General features: G+C 45.2%; 1 protein-coding gene across 4 annotated transcripts in view; it reads right to left on the reverse strand.

The window, feature by feature from the left end:
* The window catches only part of KALRN (kalirin RhoGEF kinase), a gene marked incomplete at its 5' end in the record, with an annotated part of 529922 nt that overhangs the window by 51894 nt on the left and 450806 nt on the right, over window positions 1-27222 (reverse strand). For 2 of the 4 annotated variants that reach the window (XM_082483615.1, XM_082483614.1), the window contains 3 exons: window positions 1415-1510; window positions 5492-5596; window positions 6451-6734. In XM_082483615.1, coding sequence (XP_082339741.1) covers window positions 1415-1510; window positions 5492-5596; window positions 6451-6734 — 485 coding nt within the window. The remainder of the gene's footprint in view (window positions 1-1414; window positions 1511-5491; window positions 5597-6450; window positions 6735-27222) is intronic. The other 2 variants (XM_082483617.1, XM_082483616.1) reach the window with 2 other exon arrangements.

Consider the following 27222-nt stretch of genomic DNA (forward strand, 5'->3'; position numbering starts at 1 on the left):
GGTGGAAAAAGATGTTCCAGTAGGCATAGATGAGAAAACTCTTTCAAATTATTTCAAAACAACCAGAAAATATCCTTATGTCTCATTCAGAACCAGTGTCAGGCTACACGTGGCCAGTGTTTCTCTGCCAAAGACTGAATAGAGATTCTTGTGAAACACAAAATGAAACAGAAATAGATGGATACGTGGTAATATTCCACAATATTAAAGTTTCCTCCAAATCCCTAGAAAGTAATTGCATTGACCTAACGGCCCGCATGCGGGGGAGAGAAAATAAAATATCCTCTGAAAATACATCTAACTGGATTAATGAAATACTTTTCAATTTGTTAGTCCCTCGATGGAATAAAACTATTTTGAGTAAATTTTCTGGGAATGTCCTTCTCAGTTTCCATGTCACAAAATGCTCCTTCACCACTTACTCCTCATCAAGCGCTCTATGAATGCAGAGTATCTTCACGTACCAACATCTCAAACGGAGAAAATACCAAAACCCTCTGAAATGATTGGCTAGATAAAGCTGCTTGCACAGAGTTACAGTAATTTAATGATCACTGTGGGTTGGGTTTTTTTGTCTTTACTCTCTTCATCCTTCAGGTATACGTAAGGAAATGAACCTTTGCAGGCTCATCATAACCCTGCTTTACTCCTAACTTGTTAATTGAATTAAACTTGTCAAAGCAAGCATTTTCCTAATTTTAGAGGTCCTGGGACATGTAGAAAAAGGTTTAGCTTCTATATCATAATTCTGAACTGTTTCAGGGAAAACTTAAGAGAAGCCAAAATACGAAACGGGATTTACTCCTTGTCCAGCAGACACGGGACCAAACAGGGAGAGTGCGCCACACTGAAATTTTTGAACAAATTAAACCCGGAGCATTTTTATTGCTTATTCCACTCCCGCTCAGAAAAAGTTGACAAGGCAGATTAAAAGAGACAGGTGAACCTTCGTAAAGTTAAAGCACAGCTGTGATACTTCAAGCAGTTCTACTCTTTAGAGGGTCTTTTCAGGAAAGCCAGAATACCAAACAAATTCACATGTTGTGTAGTAAAACTCCTGTGCCTCAGAACAAGCTTCAAAACAAAACATCCCACCGTGTAAAATATTTGAATACCAACAAGACCCCAGAAAGAGTATAGTACTGTAGCTCATGCTCTGCAAAGCCCTCTCCTAAAGGGTCTTTCCACTATGCGGTGCAGAGTCTACATGGCAACGTGAGATGTAGCATTTGTCTCACGTGGGGAGCATAAATATTAGACGCTCTACTGAGAAGTAGAGCACATAGGGTTAAGAAAAGCATAGCAGATGAAGGTGGAAAGCAAGGAAACCAGAAACAAGAGGCAGACTTTAAAGCCCTTCCCTAGAGTCATATTAGGCCTGTTGTGTACACAGTTTTCACAACACTAAACTTACCAGCTTACTTTTGACCAACTTTTCTATCGCACTGACAAGATCCGCAGCCGTTGGGACATCGGAGGAGCTCTGTCGAGCAGCTAGCAAAGAAGAGGACTGCAAGACACCAGGTGGCAAAGGAAAAGCAAGTTAGCAGGATGAGAAGGGAGTAGGAAACCAGCGGTCAGTGAAGCAGCTTCTGAGACAGAACAAGCGTGGAAGGGGAGCAGGGGGGTTAGAGGACCACATGCATGGCCAGGTGAGTGAGTCTCGCTGCATCAGACAAGCACGGAATTGCCATCCGCTTCTGACTGCGCATCTCCCTGCAGAAAGTTCCAAGGCTGGGAACCAGGGAACAGCGTCAAAGAACTGAAGTTCATTTGCAACCAGGCTGCAATACTCTTAATGTCTGTAGGTTCCTCCTTCAAAAGACACCTACGGTCTTACAGACTCCAGAAAATTGATCTTCTTACTGCAGATGTAAGAAATTACCCCCTCCCCCATACATACATTTTTAATAAATGCAGTTAAGTACAATGTACATACGGAGTTACAGGCAATAGGAGAGGGAGGCAGGGGGGAATAAATCATTCCCCCTCCCTTCCCCACAGATCAATTGCAATTTCAAATGAAGTCAGATGACACCTCCCATTCATGCAACTTCAGCCATTTAAAATGTGTATCTTTTCTCTCTCCTCTCTGCAATCAGTGGGGAGAAAATACCCCTACATATCTCATCTATCCTACGCACCTGGCACAGGAGGGCAGAAACACTCTTTGGAGATGCTCACTTTTCCCTATCGATGTCAGTTAGAAAGTTTTCAGTCTCACTTCTCTATGCCTGTCTGTTGGTCGCAGGTATTCAATTTTAGGTGCCTGACATCATGTAAAGTCTTTGGATGTCTCCACATTCAGGTAGCCACAGCTAATAGCTGCTGGCTGTTACAAACCTCCAGAAACACTGCGACCTCTGCAATGGGCTACCCAAGCATCCCCCGTGGCGCTGCGAAGACTGGCCTCTCTGAGAAACATTCAGTTTTAGTTTAAAGTATTTGCTCTGTATGGGCCTCTTCACCCCTTGGTCTTTGTCCTAAGAAACCTCACTTTGAAAACCCAAACTCATGTGATAGCTATGGGAATTGGTGTTTATTAGCTCACCCCTATACACATTTCTTCTGAACAAAATGCAAGCCCTGACTAAAACTATAAGCCCTTTGATAACCTTTTTTGGCTGGCTGACACGGACTAAAGCACAGGTAAATTTTTATAAATTCTGCATTAAAATTATTAAAAAGCTTATTCGTCTCTCAGCTGCTTAATAAAGGCCTTCTGGAGAGCACCTACTTCAGTGAAGTCACTGGGCAGGTGCCAACGAACACGCATCCGAGATTAAATAGTGCTGGAGAGTGAGACATGGAAATGCGATGGCAGGAATTAGGCAGCTGGCCACCTTTGTAAGCGGCCCGTTGGGGAGGTTGCTCCTGTTGAACGACACAGCACCAGGAGGAGAAAAAAATAGGCAAAGGAGACCAATCCCAACCAGAGGCCTTGTGACAGAGCACAAGCATGAACAGCCCGCCACTTGTCGTCTCATCTTTCACAAATAATACATCTAATCAACAGTTCTAATTACAACAACAACAAAAACTACAGGTAATCACGCTGGTAATTGAGGAATTAGGCTGGTAATGCAGGAATCTCATACAAATGTAAAAGCTCAGGCAGCCTGTTTCACCTGCAATGCGGACAGACGTGTCTAGGAAAAAAAAAGACTGAAAATGGGGACTTTGAAGAGATACCGGACAAATACATAGATGATAACCATCAAACATAACCATTCTAGCAGGAGGAGTCCAATTTTTGGAGGCACTAAACAGCTGTTGCTCTCACTTTTTCTAACTGAAATTGCTCAATATCTCTGCAAAGTAAATAACCGCAGGATTTTGAAGGGAGCATGGAAACATTTGCTGCCTACAAGACTTCCAGGGTAAAATAATACTCTTCTGTGAATGACAAGAGACTGGTTTGTGTGGGGCAAATCAAAAAATGGTATTTTTATGTCCTGGAAGCAAATTGTGAATTTCTAATACAAAGATATCTTGCAATTTGCCTTTATAAGAGCCTCCAGGAGCAGTGAGGCACGATTAGTGCTGCTTCATAGATGGGTTCAGGGAAAGGTGCCACCTCCCGCACCCCGCAGACATCTCCCACCTACCACTGCTACTTCCCCACGCGGCTGCTGGTCCAACCTAAGCCCATGCCTGTAAGCAGTAGCAGGACATGAGCAGTGAGCTGTGCCCAAATTAACACCGTTAAAGAGCTTTTGGCTCCAGCGTGGCTCAAACATTGCTAACGCAGTGCTCCTGTGCCAGGGAATCCAGGAGCCGTGTTTGTGAGCTTAAGTTTTTTTCCCTTGTGATGAAAAGTGAGTAAGGGAAGAAAAAGAGAGAGAGAAAGGGCTTCAGATGCATCTTGCTCTATTTAACCTTCTCTTTTAGGAGCGGGTGAAGAAACAGGATGCCAAAACGCTCTATAAAGCTTAGACATCTGGAGCGGAAAACAGCTTAGTTCCACAACATCGGTGCTGTCAGAAATGTATTTAAGAAACACTGAAATCACATGGCAAGTTAAAAATCAAAACCAGTGACTCGAGCTAAAGCAGTTTTGTATTTCTTAAAAAGAAAACCCCCCAAAACCAAACTAACCCCAAAACATTTAGCTAAACTCCACGGAGAACAAGCCAGAAGCAACTGCTGTCGTGCTGGGCATGGATCCACCACAGCTCTGCTTCGCCGACCTTTCGCCTCTGCCCCTCGCCAGACAGCCAGCAGCACACGCAGCACTCGGAGGGCAAGAGTCCACGACTCCAGCTGCTTCCTTCTGGTCTTGCTGCCACCACAATGTCATAACATTTCCTGACAGATTAGCAGCAAGCCCCCGAATCCTTTCCTCCATCATTCTGCTCCTTGAGTCCCAGATATATTTACGCCCTTCTCTCTCTGTATTTCCAAACTCCTGCTTGAACCTTCCCCAAGAACATTCTGGGTTGGGTTTTTTTTTCTGACAATTTATTAATCTCCCCTATCCTTGCTTCTTTGCATGCAGTAATTACAATCAGAGGATCGAGATACAGAAGTGGCAGCGCTAAAAACAGATGCCAGCAGGATAGCAGGAAACAGCTAAACAGGAGGATTGGTTTCTACAAGGGAGACAGCACCAGGAAAGGCTGGGGGAGGACACGTGCAGACAGGACCTGCACTGACTGTGAACGCAAACCACTGTCATAGCCATATTCACAGATTCTCACCCCAAGTCCAAGAGAGCAACTGAAGGACTCTGCAAGCCACTGCACCATCTACTACAGCAAATTCTAACTTAACATTCAAGGGACCCTAGCTAAGAGAAGAGAACTAACGCCACCAGCACTGTGCACAAAGATGGGCCGATCAAAGCCTTTTCCACCCTCCTGAGAGGGACTTAAGATACCTTGTGGGCTTCTGAACTAACTGGAGGTGATGGACCATTCAGTGATGATCAGCCACATATGCCTAAAATGCCAAATGACAGCACTGTGTAGGCTTTTCCATCGGCAAGCTTTAAAGCACTTGAGGGTGGATGGTGGGGTACAGACTGATAACGTTCCTGGACCCCAATCACACACAAAGCCTGAGTGGAGAGCCCAAGCTATCTAGTTCTTGGTAAAGGTGGTATTTCTGGATTCAAGCAGACTCCAGCACCTGTCCTACTCCTCGGGCCCAGGCTGCCACCAAATATCATTTCTGCTCCTACTGCCAGACACCAACGGTACTTTTAAAACAGACGTGGAGACGCGTTATCAGCCTGAGTGGAATTTCTGACCACACGCAACACAAGCACATGATCGACCTGTCATGAAATGGGATGCCAGGGCTGAACTGCTTATCCAGCATTATTTGTAAATCCAGTTGGTGAAAGGTTTTAAATTATGATTTGCACATTGCTGTCTCATAACCACAAGTCTAGGCCCTGGATACTAAAAGACAACTATGAAACCACTGTGAGATGGCTATGTGAGAAACACACTTAAACAGCAAACTGATACAGTAGGGGAGGCCTTACCATCTCATCTTGGGTTGGATCATTGTCAAAAATCTTCATAGGAGGAGGAAGAGGTGTGTGAGACTCTTCATCTGGTTCATCTTCTCCCCAACCCTTCTTGCTCTTCTGAAGAAAAGTTAAATATAATTAGAAGAAGGGACGGGTTTCTTTTATCTTTTTAGATATCTGAGCCCTACCACCAGGCTTTGAGTCTGTTAATACTAATACCGGCTCAATATTGCGTTGGGTGGAGAGAATTGCAGGTAAAACTAAGCTCCATGGAAGAAAAGCAATAAAGATGTAAGGTTTTTCTTGTTAATCCGGGTGCAATCCAAGAGTTACAGAAATACAGTTTATAGGTCACCAAACATCTAAGGCAGTTACATCTGTCTATGTGCTGATGCAAAAGTATTTTATAATTTAAATGAGAACAGCTCAATGTACAGTTTTTAAAATGTGTTCCTCTATTTGCGTTCAGTTAGCATCTTCTCCATTTTTGGCTTTTAATTCCGTATTCACTTTCTCAGGAAAGAGCTATTCTGGCAAGGAACATGCCTGCAGAGAAACTGCGGTTACAAATACGTAGCAGATTTAACAGAAACATGCCTATTTCTCCGAGTGTTTTCTTTCAATACGGAATTACATTGCCACGTTAGGATAAAGGTGATATGAACCCCAGCAAAAAGTGATAACAGCTGCTCAGGAATAACTTCATTTCTATCCTTGGCAGCTTTCTAATAGGCTATTACAAATATCTAGTCAAAGGACAATAGTACACACAGGCTCTGAAATGCTGTAACCTATATATTCCATTGCTCTTTGGATGACAATGCTGTTTGCAACACAACTTTAATCAATTCAATTTTACATATGATTCGCTGCTCCCTCTAGACCCCAAGTGTTTACTCAGGCATGATTCACACACCACAGAAGTGACTATCAGAGCTATGGTCTTTCCTGGAACAAACACTAACACACACCTCATCTGCGCTGTCTCCTTGAGGAGTGGTTTCATCTCCGGTCTTTGGTGAGCCGAGGTCAAAGCTCTTCCTGCCATCTCGCACCTTCTTTTGTTTCTTGATGTTGCTCTCGGTCTTCCCGCTGTTCAGCCGACGTACGGGACTAGTCAACCATTTCTTCAGTGTGTTGGTGGAGCGCTTGGGGCCAGGAGAGCTCTGGATGGAGTTGAGGGATGGCTGAGATTGCAAGTTGGCCACTGAATCAGACTTGCCCCCGTTGTCATTGGAAGAGACTGAATATGCATCTGGAAAAAAACAACGAGGTGAGAGATCACACCAGCACCTCTTCTATTTCCTAGCGCACATGAAGCGCTTGGCAGTCCTAAGCATGACAATACAAGCTGCCTTGATGAAAGGTTTTGTGACCTATGGACGCTGTGTAAACTTTATTGCACACCAGAGAGAGGAATATGCCCTGCAACGGGCATTTTTCACAATCTTACACACTTCTCATTTCCTACCACACGATCTGTCCTTATGAAAGATTGCAAGACAGCAAAGTTATCTAGTTTTTTATGAAAGCCTGAATTTCATGCTAAGTGCTGAATTTCTCAGCTTCCTCCCACAGATTTTATTGTGAATTGCCAGGAAGAAAATAAGCACAAAAAGCAGATTATTACAGGAGACCTGACAGCCACCAACACTTTGTCAGGTTCCGATTCCATAAATGTTTCTCAGCCGTTTCCAGACCCCAATGATATTACTGTTAGTTAGACTACTTGTTAACTTCTGAAGGTTATTTGAAGCACCTTAAAATTATCTCCTTTGCCCCTGAAAACAATTTGTCAGAAGACTTCTCGCCTTCCTGAGAACTAAGAAATTGGAAAGAACAATGACAAAAGATGACAAATTGTTCAAATTGAAGGAAACTCCCAAGAAGGAGATACAAGGCAAGCTTAAAATTAAAAAAGATTTCCATTATATCCAAGCAGGAGATTCTGCTGAACTGTATCCAACTGCAATTATGGATACACATGTTCAGACCAGCACTTTAGAAATGGGTGCAACCTCCCTTACTCCCCCAAAAAGCAACAGACCAAAGATGTGCCAATGTCAATAAGTCTTTAAAACCAAAGCAAACAAGTTGCTAGAAGATTTCTCAATTGCCCTTTAGGAACAAGTGCCCTGCTTTCACCTTTCTGAAACCATGGCAAGGGAACACCTTCCCTAGGAGCAATCGGGGACCGAGGTGTTTAATCCCACACAGTTTAAGACAATTTTTTTTTTTACAAAATTCATAAATTGTCACACTCCCGTAAGACACATCTCAGACTGTACACCAGAAAGCAGTCAGCTGATGTTATTAAACTTTTTTAGATGGTTATCTCTGAATCTGTTACCCGCCCCAGCAGAAAACAAAAACATAAGTTACAATACATGAAAATATCCTGGTGCATCCAGGTATTCTCAGTTCAGCAATAAATATCATTAGAGATACTGGGTAGTACACGTGCTGAGGGAGAACTACTCTCCCAGAGAATTGTTACCTGTATTCTTTTAGGAGCCAGTTCCTGCTGCTCGCAGCCGGCTATGCACCGAGCAGAGATTGCAGCTCTGCCTTGTCTGCCAGCTTGTAAAATGCAGACCGTGAGAGTTATAATATTTTTCTAATATTTTATAACCATAGACAGTCTGAGTCAAAAGTTGAACCAATAATTTATTACATACCTGAGGTCAAAAGTTAGGTTTTTAGAACACACGGAAATAATTCTAACAAGTTAGAGGAAATCAAAGTTCATTTCCCAGACAGGAAGCAAATCCAAATCATCTGTCTTCTGACGACAGGAGTGAGTGTGAGAGGGGCTGGGAGGAGGACAGATCCCAGGTGGAGCTGCTGGGGTTTTTCTGACATTCCTCCGTGAGGGCAAAGTAGCAGTCTTATCTCAAAAAGGCCTGGGTTTAGCCAGCTCCTGCTGATGTTATTTCATGCACACGCAGTGGCGTTAAATCAACTAGCACAAGATAATATTTGTCAGTGGCCAGCTTATCTTCCACTCGATAGGCTTTAGACAGTCTCCTCTTGCAGGCTCCACGTGTTGCTCTGGGAGTTTATCAGCGCACCTTGCGTCAGCAACATTCAGGGATTCGCGACGGTGATTTTGATTTTGCAAGCGGCCTGGCCCCTCCGTCCCCCCAGCAGCACCGAAAGCCCCTGCGCCGAGCGGGGTGACCTCAAGTGCCCGCGCTCCCACTGCCGCTGCAGGAGGAATAACTTTGGGAATTACACGTGTGAAGGGAGCTGGGTTGCAGCCATGGAAGGAGAAACGCTGGAAGCGATCACTCGGTGGAGGCTGCCACTGTCAGGGATGATTTGGGGCAAGCAGCCATATCACGGATTCGCTGCCTTTGCTGGGGACTGGGCTCAGGGGGAGGCTGAGGAGAACCCAGGACAAACCGATCTTCCCACAACTTGGTTGATTAATGTACAGAGAGGTTTTTACTACAGCTTGGAAGTAACACGATCCAAACCCCTGCCTCCAATGAACAGCACCATGCCAATTTAACTTTAAGTAAGTGAAGGGAGCAGATAGGTGGCTAAATGGAGCCTGGGACAACCCCATCCGCCCCAAGGATTTGTTGCCGTGACATGGAGTCCTACCTCAGCCTGGTTGGCCTGAGGCAGGGCCAAACCCAGGAACCCCACAGTCCATGACGGAAGGGACAGGGACCTCTTATCCCACCAAGAAATGCCCCTGGTTTTACGAGCAGGGCCAGGCCCCAGCTTGCTGCCTCCCTCCCGTTCCTCAGGCGGCACAGCCACAGCTGGGGCACAGACAGACACACAGCACCTCTCACATCACAGCTCTCTTTGCTCAAAGCCATCCCGGGGAAGAGATAGTCGGTCATTGTCCCCTGTCATCCTGGGGAAGGCAGCAGGTGGGGAGAAACAGCCCGAGTCGCGAGCTGACCAACAGCCCACCCTGCCCACTTGCAGGAATTTTGTCCGAAGTTTAGCCTAGAGCCAGGAAACCTCTGCAGACTGAACGTCAGGCCTCCAGAGCCACAAGCCATGATGAAAGCCAACCCAAAGGTTTCCAGAGAGAGGTGTGTTACACTGTGCAATGATCCCACCTGAAGGAGGCTCTGGATTTTCCCGCTCAAAGTCATGCCTTTGGTGATGAAAAAGGCTATTTACCAAGGGGTAACTAAATCTCAGTCGTGCCGTGCCGTACACAGCCCTGGCAGATACGAAGTCTCCTTCTTTCTCCTTGTCCACTGAAATGCCCTGGCTGACCACTGTAAGGCACCTGAGGCACAGTCTGGGCTTTGCTTGGCCCATGCACCCCAGGACTGGAAACACGGCCTTATCTTGCCTTTACATGGTAGCGTAGTCTCCACTGGCTGGAGGACAGGCAGGGAGGTGGAAGAGAAAGGCTGGTATAAACCTCCCTGCTCCCCAGCCACCACGAGAGCCCCTCGAGACGGGGTGAGTTTGCTCTACTCAGCACCCTACACATGTACAAAGCCCTCCCATCTCATCGTTCCACTTCCCACCGTTGCCAAACGTGCACTATCCAAAACCCACACGCTACATCATAACCTTTTTTCCTTTTCTTTATTAAAGGAACTGCAACTATAGACACATTTGTGAGCAAGTCACACTTGCCGTTTGCCAGCCCTGCTGAGAATGATTTCCTTTGCACATAAAGCAGGTCACCTCGACACGGTCGCAGAGGCAGGACTGGAGCTCAAAGAAGAGCAGAGCTCACGAAATGAGAGACAAAAACATGTAACACAAAAAATCTGCCAGGAAAGACTTTGGAGACAACCTCCGAAGTCGTGCTTGTGCAAGCTCCACTGCTTCCGCGGCACGTACAGCTACAAACACATTAATCACGACACTTGATACTAGCCTGAGATCCAGACACCAGGTGGATCAAACGGAAGAGGAGGACATGTTACTGTCCTCTTCATGCAAAGCACTAGCACATATGTGCTTTGCAAACCGTAGTGGCAGAGCTGTTCGGAAATACAGTTTGCTTAAGAAAAGCCAGAGAGCACTTTGGAAAAGGTGTAGCGGCACATTGCGTGGTAATTCAGGCAGCCGCCGCTGGCTGCAAGGACCAGCAAAGCAGGGGCTGCCCTCGCACTGCAGCGGGTCTGCAGGAGCGCCGGGGGCCTGGCAGAGAGCTGCAGCAAACAGTCGTCCTGCCACCAACGTCCTGGGACACACGCGTCTAAAAAAAGGTATTTGGTGAAGCGAAATGGGTGCAGGGAGGTCAGCAGACTAGTGTGGCTAGGTTGATTTCCTGGCCAAACCATTCATTCAGACAGAAGAAATGACGGTTTCCAAAACACCCCTAAGCAAACCTCCAAGAAACTTCTGGCAATAGGACTGTGACAGATACTCAGCCAGACCAAAGTGCTTTAACATTCAGGGCTTTTGCACAGCCGGAGGCATGAAATCTTTGTTGTTGTTGCTCAAATGAACAGACATCTATAAAAGCACAGCTCTTTCACTTGAAAAATGGAAGGGTCCAAGTTCTGTGCAACGTTGGGTGAAAGGAAAAATGGAAATCTCACAGGCCCGTTTTAGAGGCACAGTTGCATTCCCATTTGAGTCAGAAGGAATTACTGCTGGAACACAAATACAAGGCATTTTATTTTTACCTCCCTGTTCCCCAGAGCACGCATGGGAGGGAAGGTCGTCTGATCAGGCTCATGCAGCACCGGACTTATCTGCAGGAACTCAGACCTCTAACGGGGAAAGGGAAAGGCTTCTCAGAGCAACTCAGAAGAAAACATTAGGCTTCTCTTTTTGATCCGTACTAACCACAGATCATATACAATAGGAAGGAAATATGCTTCCATAACCAGAAGTTAATACAGAATACAGCTATGAAGACAGGTGACAACGGCAGGACACAATCTTGCTTCAGGTGAGAAGAGGCGAATCTTCTTCTGATTTATGTCTGGCTCCATTTCTCACCCCAGAAAAACAGCCTGAGGGGAAAGGATTTTTCCACAGAAGTCGAAGAAGATGAGCCAGAATAGGAACTCTGTAATCCTATTAGCATGTGCATTTAAATCAATAACTTTTTTGCAGAAATAATTCCACTCGTGAATGAAAGCCAATAACGACAACCTGACCGATGAGCACATAAATTAGCTCTGCTGGGCTCGACAGTGCCCATTTTCCGTATTTAGTGATTCCTGTAAAGTAACATTTCTGACAAAGATGGAATTGAATCAGATGTGGGCGAAAGACTAACTCAGCCTTTACGCTACCTATTATTTCCTGAAGAATAGGAATCTCTGTACCAGAAACTCTTGGAAAGCAGGAGTCATCTAGACCTGTCCGATATACAAACAAAGCCTCTATGCGAGTATTTCACACTAAATAAACAAGAATCATCTAAACCATCAAAATGCACCCTCCTCTGCCCTTTCCAAGAGCATCTCGTTCACCATACAGGCTGTACGCTCCAGTTCACAGCTCTGAAGACTTTATACTCTCCCTCGGGAAATGCTGCTGTGCGAGCCACCTCGGATCTGCTCGAGGGCTTCAGGGCTAAAGTGCCACTCGACGGACAGAAAGATGGTAGAAGGAGGTATGAATACTGCTTCTTTGGTCTCTTCTGTGCTTTTGTATTAAATGTCCAAAACACGCTCAGTGAAACATTTTTATTGGCACCAGTCAGGGTTACAAAACTTTGTGGCTTAGGCAGATGACAGTGCCGATCCCAGTTTTAGTGTTAGAGCCTATTCTGCCTGCAAAACCTGGCATGGATTTGCAAAAATTTGGGAAGTAACAACATTTGGATAATACAAAGTCACTTTACAGCTATTCCTCAAGTGAAAACACTAGCTCATAACAACGTAAATAATGAATCCGACAATTTTTAAGGTCAACAAATAAACTGTCTCCTCAGGCACTGCCTCCAAAAAAGGCTTCAGTGAAGAATGTAAGTGAACATGAGGAAATGTTCAGTGCCCATGTCAGACACAGACAGAGGACAACTGGCTTGAAAAGCCCTTTAGATTAGAAGTGCGTTAAACTTTCGCAATGAAATTGCAAAACTCGCCCTGGAGTCCTCCATGGCTCCCCATCCACTCCCAGCTCCACTCAGCCGCTCTACACGTGTCCAACCGCAGACCTGCCCCGCGCTTTGGCTCAAGGGAAAAATGAGATGAGACCACGTAGGACCTGGTTTCACACCGGAGGGTAAAGGCACATTCAAACTACACCATTAAAATCTAAATGCAAATTTTGCTCCGAGGTTCAAATGTTTTCCCTAACTTTATAATCTCCTGGAAACCAGCAGAATTGAAAAGGTGCAACTGGATTTTCTGTTTGTGTCTTGGAGTATCATTTGAAGCTTCAAGCTGGAAGTAACACCAAAAGGCAGAAATCAGTCTGGCAGGATTCTCACAATTCCATTTACTTGGATGAAATGACTTCTGTCCAAACTCAAGAAGAGTGGTATGGAGTTAAATATTTTATGCAAAAGTTTCTGGTCCAATAGAGAAAGTAGCCTACACTGCTAAAAACAGATGTACTTGACAAACTTTCCAATCACTGTAATGTAAAAACTAAAAATTTGATTTTCTGTTTCGCTGCCAAACATGCAAACAAGACTAACTTCCAAAAAGAACATGGGGAAAAAAGGACTAAATACTAAATTAATCACACAACATTCAGAACGCACTGTTTCTTTATTGAATAACTGATAGTTCTTGGAAATGGGAAAGAAGAGCTGCTTCTTTATTATCTGTGGAGTTCCCTTTAGCTACACTGCAAAGCAGGGGGTGCTCCGGGGGGATTTTGCATATGGGTTTTGCCTTTGGGAAACGGTCACCTATCCGTTGGTTTTAAAATTCAGCTTCCTGATCGTTACTTCCAGGTAGAAGCCTAACGTGAGGAAAACAAGCACTTGCCTAGCTGGGGTGGGCAAACACCGTCACTCGGAGCAGCTCATTTTTGCGGCAGGCAGCAGCTCACCTCACGCTCTCGGCAGTCAAGGAGCTGCGCACGCTTCTGCCCAAGGGTGACGCAGAGCGGGAATCGCACCCTGTAGGAGCCTCTCTCTTTCCATTAACTACAGAGGGAGTCCGAGGAAATTACAGCCTTAGCTAAATTTAGTTATTGTGAATCCCCTTCCCCCATTTGAGTATGTTTCATACCAGGCTGATCTCGCAGCAGGAAATGATTAGCTGAAGTTAAGCATCTGACAATTCACTTTAATGAGCAATAACTCATGGCAACCCGCCATTAGCTCCAGTTGAATAGCTTTTATTTTTAGCTGGTGTTGCTCAGATGCAGCTTTCATCCAGCATGCGCTGGGAAAGCTGACATCCCAAAGTCGTCTCCAGGTCTTGGTTGTGCCAGTCGGAGTGTCAGGGCTGGAGAGCTCCAGTTCCTGGAGGTCAGAGAAAAGTCAACGCAGTTCTGGGAAAGTTTCAAAGCGCGAGATAAAACCAAAAGCCTGGAGAAACAGCACAGAGGCGCGCGGTCTCAAGAGACCTTGCAAGAAAAGTTACTGAAATCCTGAGAGCGTGCTGAATGAGTGAGCTGGGTCCCCGGGGAGAGGAACAGCACAAGGGGAAGGCACAGAGAGAGCGCCTGCTTAAATGACTTTGTTACTGTCCAAGAGCGCCTAGTGAGAGAAACAGCTACAGAAGTCATCTCTGTTCTATCTGCTGCTTCGTGTGGACCTAAAGCTATCGTCAGAGGTGACTGTAGGGAGGGCACGGGGTAAAGAGGAAGATGAGTCCTCAGAGGAGCTGCTGCACATGAAGGCAGAACGTGTCCTTGTGCCTCTGAAGAGACTCTCAGGAAAGTGTGCAACTTCAACCCCACGGCACCAAGCACTTGAACAGCAGCCAAAGCATCTGCGGTCCTCCTCTCTGGGTGTCCCCGCTCAAAAATGTGATTCCATATAACAGCTTACAACTGTGATGGGTATCTACGACTTCTCCGGTGGGAAGTTTGAGCCTTTTTCTCTCCATTTATCAGCCTGACAAATTCATCCTGCTTCAGAGTCCAATCTGACCACTCACACGTGCTGCTGAGTTCATGACAGGAATAATAAGAGAAAAAACATCCACAGAGAGAATCCACCAACCCGTTGGTAAGTGAAATACTCCTAGCCAGCTCCTGTCCCAAATTACCATGAGATAGGTACGTTATTGGCCTGCCTTTAGTCCTTCAAGGGAACCACGCTTATCTCCCCAGCAAAGCAACAACTTTTTAGAACAGGTTTTTACTGAATAAAAGGGTGTGCAAAAGCTCAGAAGAGCAGTTGCTCCCACAGCAGAGATTGAGGGCAGACGCAGTATTTCTATGCGCTCGACTTCATTCACCCATTCTCTTGCCTCGGGTTTGTGCCCAGCACACATCCCGGACCAGCCCAGAGCACAGCGAGAGCATGTCCAACGCATCTGCGGGTAGCACACGTCGGAGCAGCCTTCCCGTAATGCCTCACAGCTGGGAGAGCAGATTTCTGAAGTCAAGAGGCACGCATTTTGCTTTAGCAAAGAAAAGAAATAAAAAGTCAAGACTAACAAGATCCAGAAAGGGCATGCTTTTTTTTTTTTTTTTTTTTTGAACAAATCAACATTTATTTCAATTTAGTCAAACAACTCGTTGAAGCACTTCTCTAAGTTCTACTTTACATTTTGTGTTTACACTGTCCTCATTCTGTGACAAAAATAATCCCAGACCCTGAAGCTTCCAGAACAAGTGTCGCTAGCAGCAAAAAGAACAAAGCCCCAAACACAAAGCAAAAATCCCCCTTGATATATTTTGATAGGAGACTTACGCGTGTTCCATAAAAAAGATTTAACCCTGAACCTTTATGGAAACCTATATGGGATGAAGAGGGGGAAAATGTCACGTTTGAAGCTGAACAAGAAGAGCAGCATTTGCTGGCCTTTGCAAGTACACTGTTACTTTTAGCATAAGGAACTGTGAAATGCTTAGACACCCACATAGAAGCAGACTTTTTAACTTTGATCTAAGCAGTTTTTCTCTGCTGGGAGCGTAAGGGTACCAGAGTCGGCAAATACAATCTTTTATCCTGGTGGTGGGCACAAAACCAAACTTTATTACACATGGTTTCCAAGCAGCTGTTAGTACAACACAAGCCTTATTCTTTTGCGAAGTGTCAAGGGTCAGCTTCATTCGGCAGCTCCCAAATTGAGCTACTGTAAGAATTTTGAAGTAACTGCTCAGTTAAATGACATCATTGCTAAGGTCAACTCTGCCTTATGCTTGAAGCCAGCAACCTCTGTGACAAGGTGGACCACTCTGCTGAATGGGGGGAGAGGAGGGAGGAGGGCGACATTTGAATATCGTATTTATGTCTCCCTACCTCAAAGGAAATTGTGGCTATGTACCCAAACGATTCCTCGTGGAAACAACAGAAGAGTATCGGTGACGAAATAAATTGGAATTGGGAAAAAAAAAAAAGCAAGAACAGAACCCAAAGCTTTTTGGGATAGGAAGAAAAACTGCATGTTGAGAAAGAAGAGATTGGTCATTAAACTTTCCAGGCACACACAGGGCTCAGAAAGCACAGAAAACAAGCAGAACAAACAAACACAACTGTGTGCATCTTAGCATCAGCTTCTTTTGCCAAATGCAGTAGCTTCCAACATTCAGCAGCTGTCTCTTGCTTTCTAGTGCTGTGGAGTTCTCTTTGGTACTTGGAGGCTGTCAGGAGCTCCGGGCAAAGAGAAAGTCTTTGTCCATTTACCAACCAATTCCAAAGGCGCTGATCTTGAAAAACTTTACTAAGCAAGAGTGACACAGATGTCTAGGAAAGGGGGCTTTTCTCTTAGTAAAGTTGTGGTAGGTGCAGTGGAAACCCAAGGCAATCTACATGCTTGTCAAATTGTGCCTAGGTAAGAACAGAGTCCTCCATGAACGTCTCTCATTTGTTCACTCTTAAATTATTCAGGCTCTGACAGCCCCTGAAAAGAAAAGAACGGAATAAGAATAAGTTGCAAGTGGTGCAGGGCGAGAGCGGACACCGCGTAACCACCAAGAACAACAAGGTTGGGGTGTTTGACGACAGACACACTGCAGCCGGCGCCTCCGGGGCTGGTGCCCAAAGCAGCTTCCTCCGCGCCCTTGTCCTCCAGAAATACTAGCGGAAAATACAAGCTCACAGCAAAGGTACTGGTTGGGATGAATTAAAAGAAGTAATGAATGAAGTAAATGCAAACAGTGGTTTGGAAATAAAACACACAAATAAGAACTGCTGGTGCTTGCGATGTTTTGCTCTTTGAACACGGCACAGGGAGATGGCTAAGCAGCTCAGAGACTTTTAACTGCACACTCAAGACTATCAGTTAGACTTACGGGAAGCTTTAATTCACTCAGCTTAAGTAGGAAAATGAGAACATCACTTGCCGCCCCATATAACAGGCTCACGCGATCTACGTCTTGGTTTTTTGTTTGACAGCTCTCCAGGGGAGGGAGCAGTTCTGTGAGGAACCTTCCCTGTTGTGCTGGTCAACAAATTTATCAAATTTCAGGTGATGAAATCACTACTATGCTCTATCTGCGTCAGCAAGAAAGATGGGACAAGAACTTGAAGTCTCAGAGAGCATCTGCTGCATGGGAACAGGAGAGCTCTCTGCAGCACCCTGCCGAGGTCTCAGCCCTCTGAAACTGTGCAAGTGCCTTGACCCAGCCACCAGCCTTGCCAATAAGGCTAGCTCTGAGAAACTCATTGATTTTGACTTCTGGAGGGCCCCACAGAGCCTCCCACGGCTTTCACGGTGCCTACACCATCGGTCCATGCCAGCAGCCTCCTCACAGAAATAATTCTCTGTCCAGCTTAGCGGAGATGGGAGAGGTGCACTACATAAACCACACCACTTAGTTCCCTGATGCAATCACTGCATCTAATCACAAGCAGCTGTAAAAATGGTCTACCAAGCAACATGCCTAATAAGAGATTATCATTACAAAAGCCCTCTTCACTATTGCTGAGTAGTTGCTTTCTTTTGGACATATCTTTCAAAGTAGCTAAGAAAAAGAAACATCTGAACACGACAGCAAAGGCTGGACTGGTCTAGCAGCAGAGTCTCTTTGATTCTGGAAAGACTTTGTCGAATACAGGTAATCTCATACCGCAGTGTCTGAGGTCTGATCACAGACATCCACCTACCTGATAGTTTAGTATCTCCAGGACAAGTGACTGCAGTGAATATTCAGCGAGCATTAGCCTTCAGATGTTTTTCTGGAGCTTGCCTTGCTTGAGGATTTTCTTAGACACACTGCCAGGCCAAATTTTATGGCAGCACACCTCTGCAGAGCTACAGACCTCCCCGAGCAGCCCGGGATGTTCAAACCTCAGTCATTTCTCTGATACTAAGACAAAGTCAACCGAGGTGGTGCTCTCTGCTCAGCACCTTCGCCCTGGCAGGAGCTGTGCTCTGCTATTGCAGAGCTGAACTCACTACTCTAACATTCAAAGTGTTTGCCTCCTTCTTGCCTAAAGCTATGATTTTCCTTCTGCTGCCCTAGAAAGGATTCCTGTTGACTAATACTTATTCCATTTCCTAAAGAAGTCTATTCAGCCTCCACGTGCTTCAGCTGAGAGCAATGTTTAAATATCGTGTTGATCCTCAGGGTTCAAACTACAGAAGGTACAAAGAATACCAGACTTGAGGCACTTCAGTGGTATTAGCTGTGAATCATCATTTTACATTGTACTGCTCAGATACATTTGGATCTAAAATACATTTGCATTTCTAATTAAAACAGATTACCATTAGTAACTAAAGAATGTCTTAAATCAGAATCCTTAGGCCATAAAAGCTAATTGCACGATGCTGAAACTGGATTTCAAAAATATACATATTATACCCCCTGCAGGATTAATTAGGCAACATCTCTTCAAAAGAGTTCTCAAAAGTGTATTTATCCAGCATGCGGTTAAATTATACTGGGTTGTGCAACACTCCTCAGAGCCTGCCTTGGCGCACGCTCCTGCGGCAGCAGACAGCTGGGGCCTTGTTCATCAGGGGTGCTCAACATGGGCAAATTCGATTCGGGACCGCAGCGAAGCCCAGCTGATGAGGAGGAACACACATGCTGGTTTGTGCTCTCTGCCTCACAACCGCCTAGATGCCGCCCTCACCCCTAATGCAATCCCGCTGCTCCCCGCTGCACAGCGGGGGTTGTTCTGGCCACAGTTAACTGGTGCCGCTGAACAAGATGATCTCGGGTACGTGTGACGTGTTTCGCGGGACATGCAGGCCTATAAAAAGGCTGAAATCAAGTGGTAGATATAAATCTGGAAGCTCTAACTGCTGATCATTTGATGCTCATTTTGTCACCAATTTCCTACTTGACCTCAAGAAAGTTTCAGAGCTCTCACCGAACTGCAGTGTGTTTTCAGATAGGTTGTGACTGTACTGCATGTCTTGGGGATGTAAGAAACCTCGGTTCACTAAAGCTGCATACGCATTATGAAGGGAAGACAAAAAACCCACCCCAACACAGCATAACAGGGCACATCCTCAGCTGTAATTGTCAGCAAGCCTAAACTGCGTGAAAAAGCGTCCTCGGCGGATTCAGCTGTAGCTGGGGATGTGCCACTCCCAGCTCTCCTTGGGTGCTCAGAGCTGCTTGCTCCGTGTGGAATCTGAACATGGAAAAATGCCCAGAAAACATAACAGTGTCGCTAAATCCAGTCCCTTCTTATCAGAGGTAAGAGTCCATCTCTTTCCTAAATGTTTAATTCAGTGCTGTCTTGTGCTAGTGAAAAGGGGATCTTTGCTCAAAACTGACATACAGGCTGTACTTGTGCTTTCCTGTATACAGGGACATTAAATTTCCGTGTTTAATTTACAACCTTCCAATACAAGACATAACAATCTCCACCAGAAACCACCTACTGGTTCCCCAGGACCACATTTGCAAATGGGTTCCCAGCAGGTCTGGCTCCCAGGCTTCACCCCTTTACGCAATTTTACAGCCTTGCACAGCCTGGAAGATAATTTTGCAGAGATCCAAGATTTCCAAGTTGTTGAGCTGTAGCAGGACTCGCAATGGCTGCAACACACAGAACAACCAAGTGCATTGGGGTGCACTAAGGGCAACAGAACGGCAATTACCAACTCCTTATGTGACAAGACACAAACCAGGAGATGTTATTTTTCCATTTTCCAGAAGAATTAATTAACCACAGTTCCCGTACAGTAGAGGAGCGCTCGTAAGCATTGAGAAGTGCCGAGAGGTGAGGGAGTAAGAAACCAGCCACAGCTATAGCGGGCATTCTGCAACGTGATGTTATACACGCTACATTAGAGAAAAGCAAACAAATGCGTAAACTGAAGCGTATATAATGGCTCTCTCCCCATGAAAGAAAAGAAACCCCCGTGGCTGTTACATTATTAACTGCTATAATTCAGTTTGCAGGTTCTATTTCTCATTTCATTGGGACTTCACTGGTGAAATTTTCCTATTTTGTCCTAAGTCCCTGAAAGGAGCCCAGGTGACGTGTGTGATTTCCGTGTCCTCAGCCTGCTGGGGAAAGGACTGAGGGGCTGGTCCAGGCCAGAGGCTGGCGGATTGAGAGTCACGTCAAACTCAACAGGAGACCCGATGGGATGCACTAACTACCTTTAATCTAAGGAATGGTTTGTGTTTCAGCATAATCAACCACATCAAACGTTATAAACTAAAAGCAAACAGGTTCATTTTTGGGTTGTGGTTTTCTAATAGCAAAGAACATTAGCCAAGGGAGACATTTTCAAGCATATCTTGTTAAGCATTATTTTCTAATAATTCTTTACAGGTGCTGAAGTCCTACTTATGATCCACAGGTCCTTTTTAAGAAAACAGCCAGATGTGCTTCTGTATATGTTTTAAAAATATCTTTACATGACATTGAATTGCATGATGCAATATTAGCAATTGAACTGTTCTGCAATAGCAACTGACATGCAGTGGCTAAACTGGCAGAGAACTGGATTTCCTTACTAAATTGAAACCCACATCTGTAGATCCCTGCTGTAATCACTAACTGCCCAACAAATCCTTCTCTTTTGAAAAGACATTGCAACTTTTGCCAAAGATGAAAATGTTTTCATAAAGCCTGTTAACGGACAGGAATTACGCTGAAATGTAACAGTGTTCTAGTGCGTTTGAGAAGTATCTTGATGCTATTTTTAGACTGAAACATTTTGAGGTTTTGGATTTTTTAACTTTAAAATGATAGATTAGTTTTTCCTAATACATACACGAGTTTTCACAAGGTGTATGCTGAAACATAACGGTTTGGAAAAAAAAACAAAATCCTTCTGGGGTCATGTGAAATAACCGCCCTTTTTGTTTCGCTTCCTAATGGACAGATTTTATTACAGCATCCATGCATTGAATTCCTTAACAATACATCTATCTGGCACTTATTTTACAGGAAAGCAGCATGTTTAGTTACCCCATGTTCTTTGCAGTCAACAGAGAGTTGCCCAAGCTATATTTTTCACAATTATCTGTTCCCTTTCCCTTAGAATAAACTCTCCCTTCTTTAGGCTTCTGACAAGATGAATAAAGCCTTGTGAATTCTTATATGCTTCTTGGGGTGAATAGGAAGTTTAGGAGCTTTGCCTGCACAAAAGCAAACCCCATGTTTCTTGAAAGCTGGATGAATTTGTGGAAGTCGAAAACAATGCAGTAATCTGAATAATAAGGATCCCCACCACGCATTCACCCCCAGACTACTAACCGAAAGCTGATCTTTATAGAAGCCCTTGCTATCAATTTAACACGTACGAATTAAGATCTGAAAGTTTATATTCTGTAAAACTTTTGTCACATCCACATCTCAAAAGACAAGCTGCAATACCAGTCACAAAAGGGAGACACAAAGCCGGAGAATGAGGGGCTAGCCTGTGTCAAGAGAGTTAGAGTTGTCCAGCAGTGCGTGTAACTTTCAAAAAAGAAAAAAATAACACGAGTATTGCTTGGATCTTGGGAACTGAGCCAAAGTTGTTAAAGTATCCTGAACACTGGCACTGATAGGGTAAACATCAGATTTACAGAAAGCGGCTGGCGGAAGATGAGAGCGGTGAGCTGAGAGTGATGTGCAGCAACCAGCACTTCACAAAACCTCAGACCTCCTGTGCTCTTGTACACTTCATATTTTGTAGTAACACAGACCCACTGAAAACATGACCTGCTGTATCCATGATCATGCTGTATCTACCCTCCAAAAACCCTCCTGCAAACGGGTAAGACTTAACACCACTCAAAACTAAATAATCCTAAGAAGAGCTCACAGTTCCTCCAGCCTGCAAACAAAGCAGCGGCCACGCTTCTCCTTCAACTATCCCCATTCAGAGGTTGCTTATCAACCTCAGGGCTTCTGCTGAAATCCTCCTACGTTTCACCGCCGCATTCAAGGGAGGACATGCCCACGCACACAAATACTAACAGGTTCAGACCAGCGACTCTTTATTTCCCCCAGAAGACTGGCATGGTGACTGTCAGGCGCGCTTTTGGGGGACACTTAACTTGGGACTATCTGTCAGGAGGGTGTAGAGCAGGTGTGGGAAAGCACATGTCCACATTAATAAAAGGAGCGATTTTTTCGCTAACAGTATTCACCTTGCCATTGTTAATCCTGATTGCTCAACGGAGCAGCGTTTTCATCAACTCTTTTGTCCCTTCCAATAAATATCTGCCATGACCTACTCCGACTTCTGACTCAGCCTGCCGAGGTGGGAAAACACAGGACTTGGAAGAGATGTGCATGTCATGGGCTTACCAGTTTTCTCTTAATAGAACTGGAAGAAAATAACAACTATCCCAAACCTCACCACAGCCATTTGCTTGTGAACCTGCCAGGAGAAAGAGCCGAGCACAACTGTGGCATGAGAGACTGTTCACAGAAGACCAGTACACTCGATCCTCCTGACTTTACTGAGATGCAACTAATGAGCAACAGATGGACTTCAACCGAGGAGTATATTTGGGGAAGGTAACAGTTTTCTCATATTTCTCATTCAGGAAGGACCAGGAAACTAAGCGAGCTTTGGTTGACACCCTTCATTTTACTATTGTTTTCTCCTCTGCCTCGATTTTGACGGAACTGCTTTGGCCATGCATTCCATTATGCTTTACACAGTGTAACCATGGCTCAGCCTGAAACACTAAATAAAATATGTTCAAATTAGGAAATGTTATGGGCTTGAATATATTACTGCAGATCACTCTCTTGCTACCACTCAGCACAAAGGTACCGGTTTCCTTAGCAAAGCTCTGCAGCTCGCTGTAACACAGTGTCAGCACCTTCTATAAAAAGCACCATCAGATCTCACTTTTTACCTAATGAAGAAATAACTTTTATTAACATGCTGTTGACAGCCCTTGTAATGATGCCGGTTTGCCCAACTTCCAGTTAAGGCTCTGTTTCTGACCAGCTAGCACGGATGTACAAGGTGACTGGCTGAACTCCCTTCACTGCACATTAGTCACCATCACTCTGCCAAGAGAAGCTTACTTTGTTAATCTTACAGCGAAGAGGTTCACCAGACTGAGCCAGTAACAAATCAAAGACTTGGGAAAGGGCAGGAAGAAGAGGAAAAGGAAGGAAAGAAAGAAAGGAAAAAAAAAAAAAGACAGTTAAACAAAAAAATTCAGAAGGAAGAGCAAAACCGTAGGAGAGAGGAGAAGCCAGAGGGACGGGAAATTTAAATAAGAACTTTACCAGGAGCGTAGCACAGACACAAACCCGCTCAATCTTTCATTTTTAACACACTGAGATTAAAGGTTTGTCATTCAGATTAAGTTTCTTTTGTTCTGAAATGAAAAGTTTGGATATGAGCGGCAGCCTGCTCAGAAGAGCACAACTGTTCAAGGAGGCAGAGGGACATATTCTTTATTGACGCCGATACAGTACATCCATTTAAATCCATCTTCCCTGTTTCTGGCTACCCTCAAGTAAAAACTGTTGTATATTCTCAACTGAAGCCACTCTGTAGCCACATAATATCACCTAGAACGGGGTGTAAGGAGTCGCACTGTAAAGTTGCGCTGACAATAGATTACTTTTAACCACAGACCCTTTTCTTTGGGCTGTACCTGATGCACTCACAACTAGCTTCTCAAGTTCAGTAGATTAGAACATCTCTGTCCTTGTGCTTGAAAAAGAGCGTTTCCTACACCTTGTTAGTGCTTTCCACCCTCCTGGTGCTCTTTAGGGCGATGAGACCCCAGGGTGCTCCAGGCTGGGCTAAAACTGAACGAGCTGAACTACTGGAAAGAAATGTCCTCTAAATAAGGCCCTGGGTATAATACAGCACACAGAATTTAACTTTGAGGTTAAATCTGAGTCACTAACATGTCTTTACAGCCCCCTGTGCATCAGAGCCTGGAGTTCGCTCTCCACCAAGCTCCATGTTCCCGCTGCTGAGCTTCAGAGCTCTGCGCTGCAGATCGCGCAGAGTAATGGCACTCACCTGCTAGACTTTGCTCTGGCTTTAAAGGCAACAAAGTTTTGACCTGGTCACCTTTAAGGCACGCGGCTGACCATTTGCTTTAGAAAAGACATTTCACAAAGCAGGAATCCCTCCAATTTATTTGCTTTCCCTCATCATAACCCTTTCAAAGAAGCCTCTAATCTGAACCACGTAGATAACTGAGGAGATGGACTCCATGTTGAAAGAAAATAAGCTATATTCAATTGCAAATCCTGGACTGATTTCGGAGGAGAGTTCGATGACTTTCTAGTTATCAGAAGACCATCAGAATTTGAATCCTCTTATCAGTCTGCTTTCAGGGCCAGTCTTGCAGCACTCAGCAGCATCCCATTACACTAAGTCATTTTGCACCTGAGCATTTAGGAGATACTGCAAAGAGCCTCGTTTGCCCACTCTTGGCTGATTAAGGCCATTGGCTTGAAGGCTGTGCGAGTATATTGCTCTTAACTACCCTTTTTTATGGGGACAGACTCTTGCTCTGAGGCACTCCTATATTAGGATTCATATCTCTCCATACTTCAGAACAGACAACTAGTCCTTATTTAGTTCATGCAGGGAACTACCAGGGTCAGAGCAAAACTGCAAATGGTACTTAAGTGTCAGCTGCTTTCTCTGGATGGATCCCAATAGCTTTGTACATGGGCAAAGCTGACAAGATCAGAAACTCACCATGAGAAACAAGCGAAAAAGCAGTACCAAGGTCTCTGCTGCTGCAAAAGACAGGATAAGATTGATGCAAATGAGTAGTTTGAGTTAGCCCTCAAAATCCGTCAGAGAAATGCCCAGTTACACAAAATTTACATATTTCATGATACACTGGGGACCTAGGGTTTGGGATTTTTCAGCTCTGCATTATCATTGCTATTTAGGAGATGAAGCATCCCCATCACTTCCAAGCTCCACAGCACAAAAAGCATCAACACAGCTTGTACTGACGTAACCTCTGTTTGAGCATAGACTGCACGCTCATCTTCTCATTTCTCTCACCGGACGGTTCTTATTGGCACAACAGAACCTACTCAGTTGTTGCAAAAGATCAAGATACATCAGGCATCTGTCACCAGGAAAAAGCAGAGCCACATTTCCAAAGGCAACGGGAAGGTCATTTATGGGGCAGGAGTGAGAATAGCTCCCAGGTTCTTCACATCCACCTTAAAAACAAACTACAGTCACCTATTTGTACTGCAAGTCTGAGATCAGCGAGACATGAAGAGTGTTCCCCCCAGAAGCCAAGATGATCACTGACAATGCAGAATACATGAAGTTAGAGCTTCAAAGGTCTGGTTGCCACATTAAAGCATCTCCAAGCTTAATGGAGATGCCAACAACAGCACACTGATGCTGTCGTCTGGGACACCCAAATCCCTCATCGAATGTCAGGTTTGGTACCTGCTTATATTCAGGGAATATTTCCACCATCTGACTAGCTCTGGTTTGCTTTCATAAACACAGCATAACAGGTAGCCTTTTACAACTTTTTGCCCAAAGTTTACTACCAAGGACAAGAAAGAAGTAAAGCAATCAGTATCACAAAACGCCTTTTGTTACTAACCCGGTAAACTAGAACTGCAAACACAGTTAACATTTCAAAAGGAGAGAGAAGAGCCAGCTGTTTCCCCTTCCCCCTTCTAGAGAGGTTTGCAGGCAGGACAGGCAGCAGGGAGATTTTAATCTGTTGGAATCAACATTTTAAAGACCAGAGCCATGTCAGAGAGCTGGAATACTGCTCCAACCTGCTGCATTGGCCAACACATTGAAGCACAGGCTGAGAGACTTGGCTTTGACAGTAATGTAGTACCACGACCTTTCTGTTAGCAGCCCTGCCCCCACAACCAGGTTACTTGTTCCTTCATAAAGGCTGCAAAACAGCCGGGTTTTGTGCATTGACCTCAAGAGTCACTTTTTTGGCATGAAGTAGCATGTTCTCCCTAGGCTGAAAAAGATCAACGTCTTATGAAATCACGGGAAAGTCCATCACCAACTAGTTCTGGTTTGCTGCTGTCACCACATAAGCGTGGCCCAGTTCAATAACCGGGGAGAACAGGGCTCCTGCATTGCAAACGTGTGCCTCATGAAATTAGTAAACCCACCCGTCCTCAAATCATCTATATCTGGGAATGTGCGAATGGGTTCCACGATTACAAAAAAAAATATAAAATAATAAAATTGAAAAAGCTTTGGTCTTTAAAAAAAGGATCCAAAGCAAAAGAAAAGGCAAGTTTTGTTTGGGACATTTTTGCTTGGCCATTCAGAGAACAGGAAACACTGAAATACCACACACACATCTTCAAAAAAACTCACATTATCCAGAACAAGTTCAAAAGCCATATCACAGCATAAAGACTGCGGGCTGGGAAATCTTCAGTCAATGCATCTGAGCTGCACTGTTCCTTGTAAAAGCCAGATTTTTATTTTATTTTTCCAAGACGCTCTAGCTGCCGTGGCTTTCCCACATCCCTCTTAGCGTTTCAACTCAGCCAGCTTCCCCAGACCTTCCCACATCACCATTCAGAGATTTGTGAACTGTGAGAAACAGATGTTCCCAAACCATTTAGCTCCTATCCAAGCCCAAGAAAGACTAGAAAAAAAGAAAAAAAAATAATCTCATTTAAGCAAATATTTCTCCCCGCCCTATTGACCTTACAGTCCCAGGGTGTTTCCTACCAGCGACGATAAAATGTATCCTGTCAACTTTAGCCCTCTCCCTCCCCATACCCGAAGCGGCTTCACCCGTCCCCCCGGGCGGCGGCTCCGCGGCTCCCTGCCGAGGGGGCTGCGGGCGCCGAGCCCGGCTGCTCTCCGCCTTCACCTGCCCCTTCCCTCCGCTCCTCCCGGGGCAGAGCGGGCAGCCGGCGGGGGGATGCTACCCCAGCGAGGGCACGGCTGAGCTCCGGAACCCGCCCCCGGCCCCCCCCGCAGGGGACCGTTCCCCACAGCCCGGGGGACCCCACCGACCTTTGCAGGAGCAACAGCAGCAGCACTTCGCCAAGAGCCATCCTACACCGGAGCGGGCGGGATAGCCGCGCCTGCCCGCTTTCATGCTGCCTTCGTGCTGCTCATGGCAAGGAGCCACCGGCCCGCTTGGGAAAAACAACAAATCACAATAAAATAATAATAATAATTTAAAAAGCCCTAAAGGCAAAAAAAAAAAAAAAGTAAAAAAATAACCGTGACAAGCGGCCGAGCCGCTGGCGGCCGCGGCGCTCAGCAGCCGCTGTCCCCGCCGTGCCCGGCGCGCACCTCCGGGGGCGGAGCGGGGCGGAGCGCGGCCCGCGGCCACCGCGCCGCCTC

Source organism: Vanellus vanellus (genome assembly GCF_965231255.1).
Source record: "Vanellus vanellus genome assembly, chromosome: 5".
NCBI classification, from domain to species: domain Eukaryota; kingdom Metazoa; phylum Chordata; class Aves; order Charadriiformes; family Charadriidae; genus Vanellus; species Vanellus vanellus.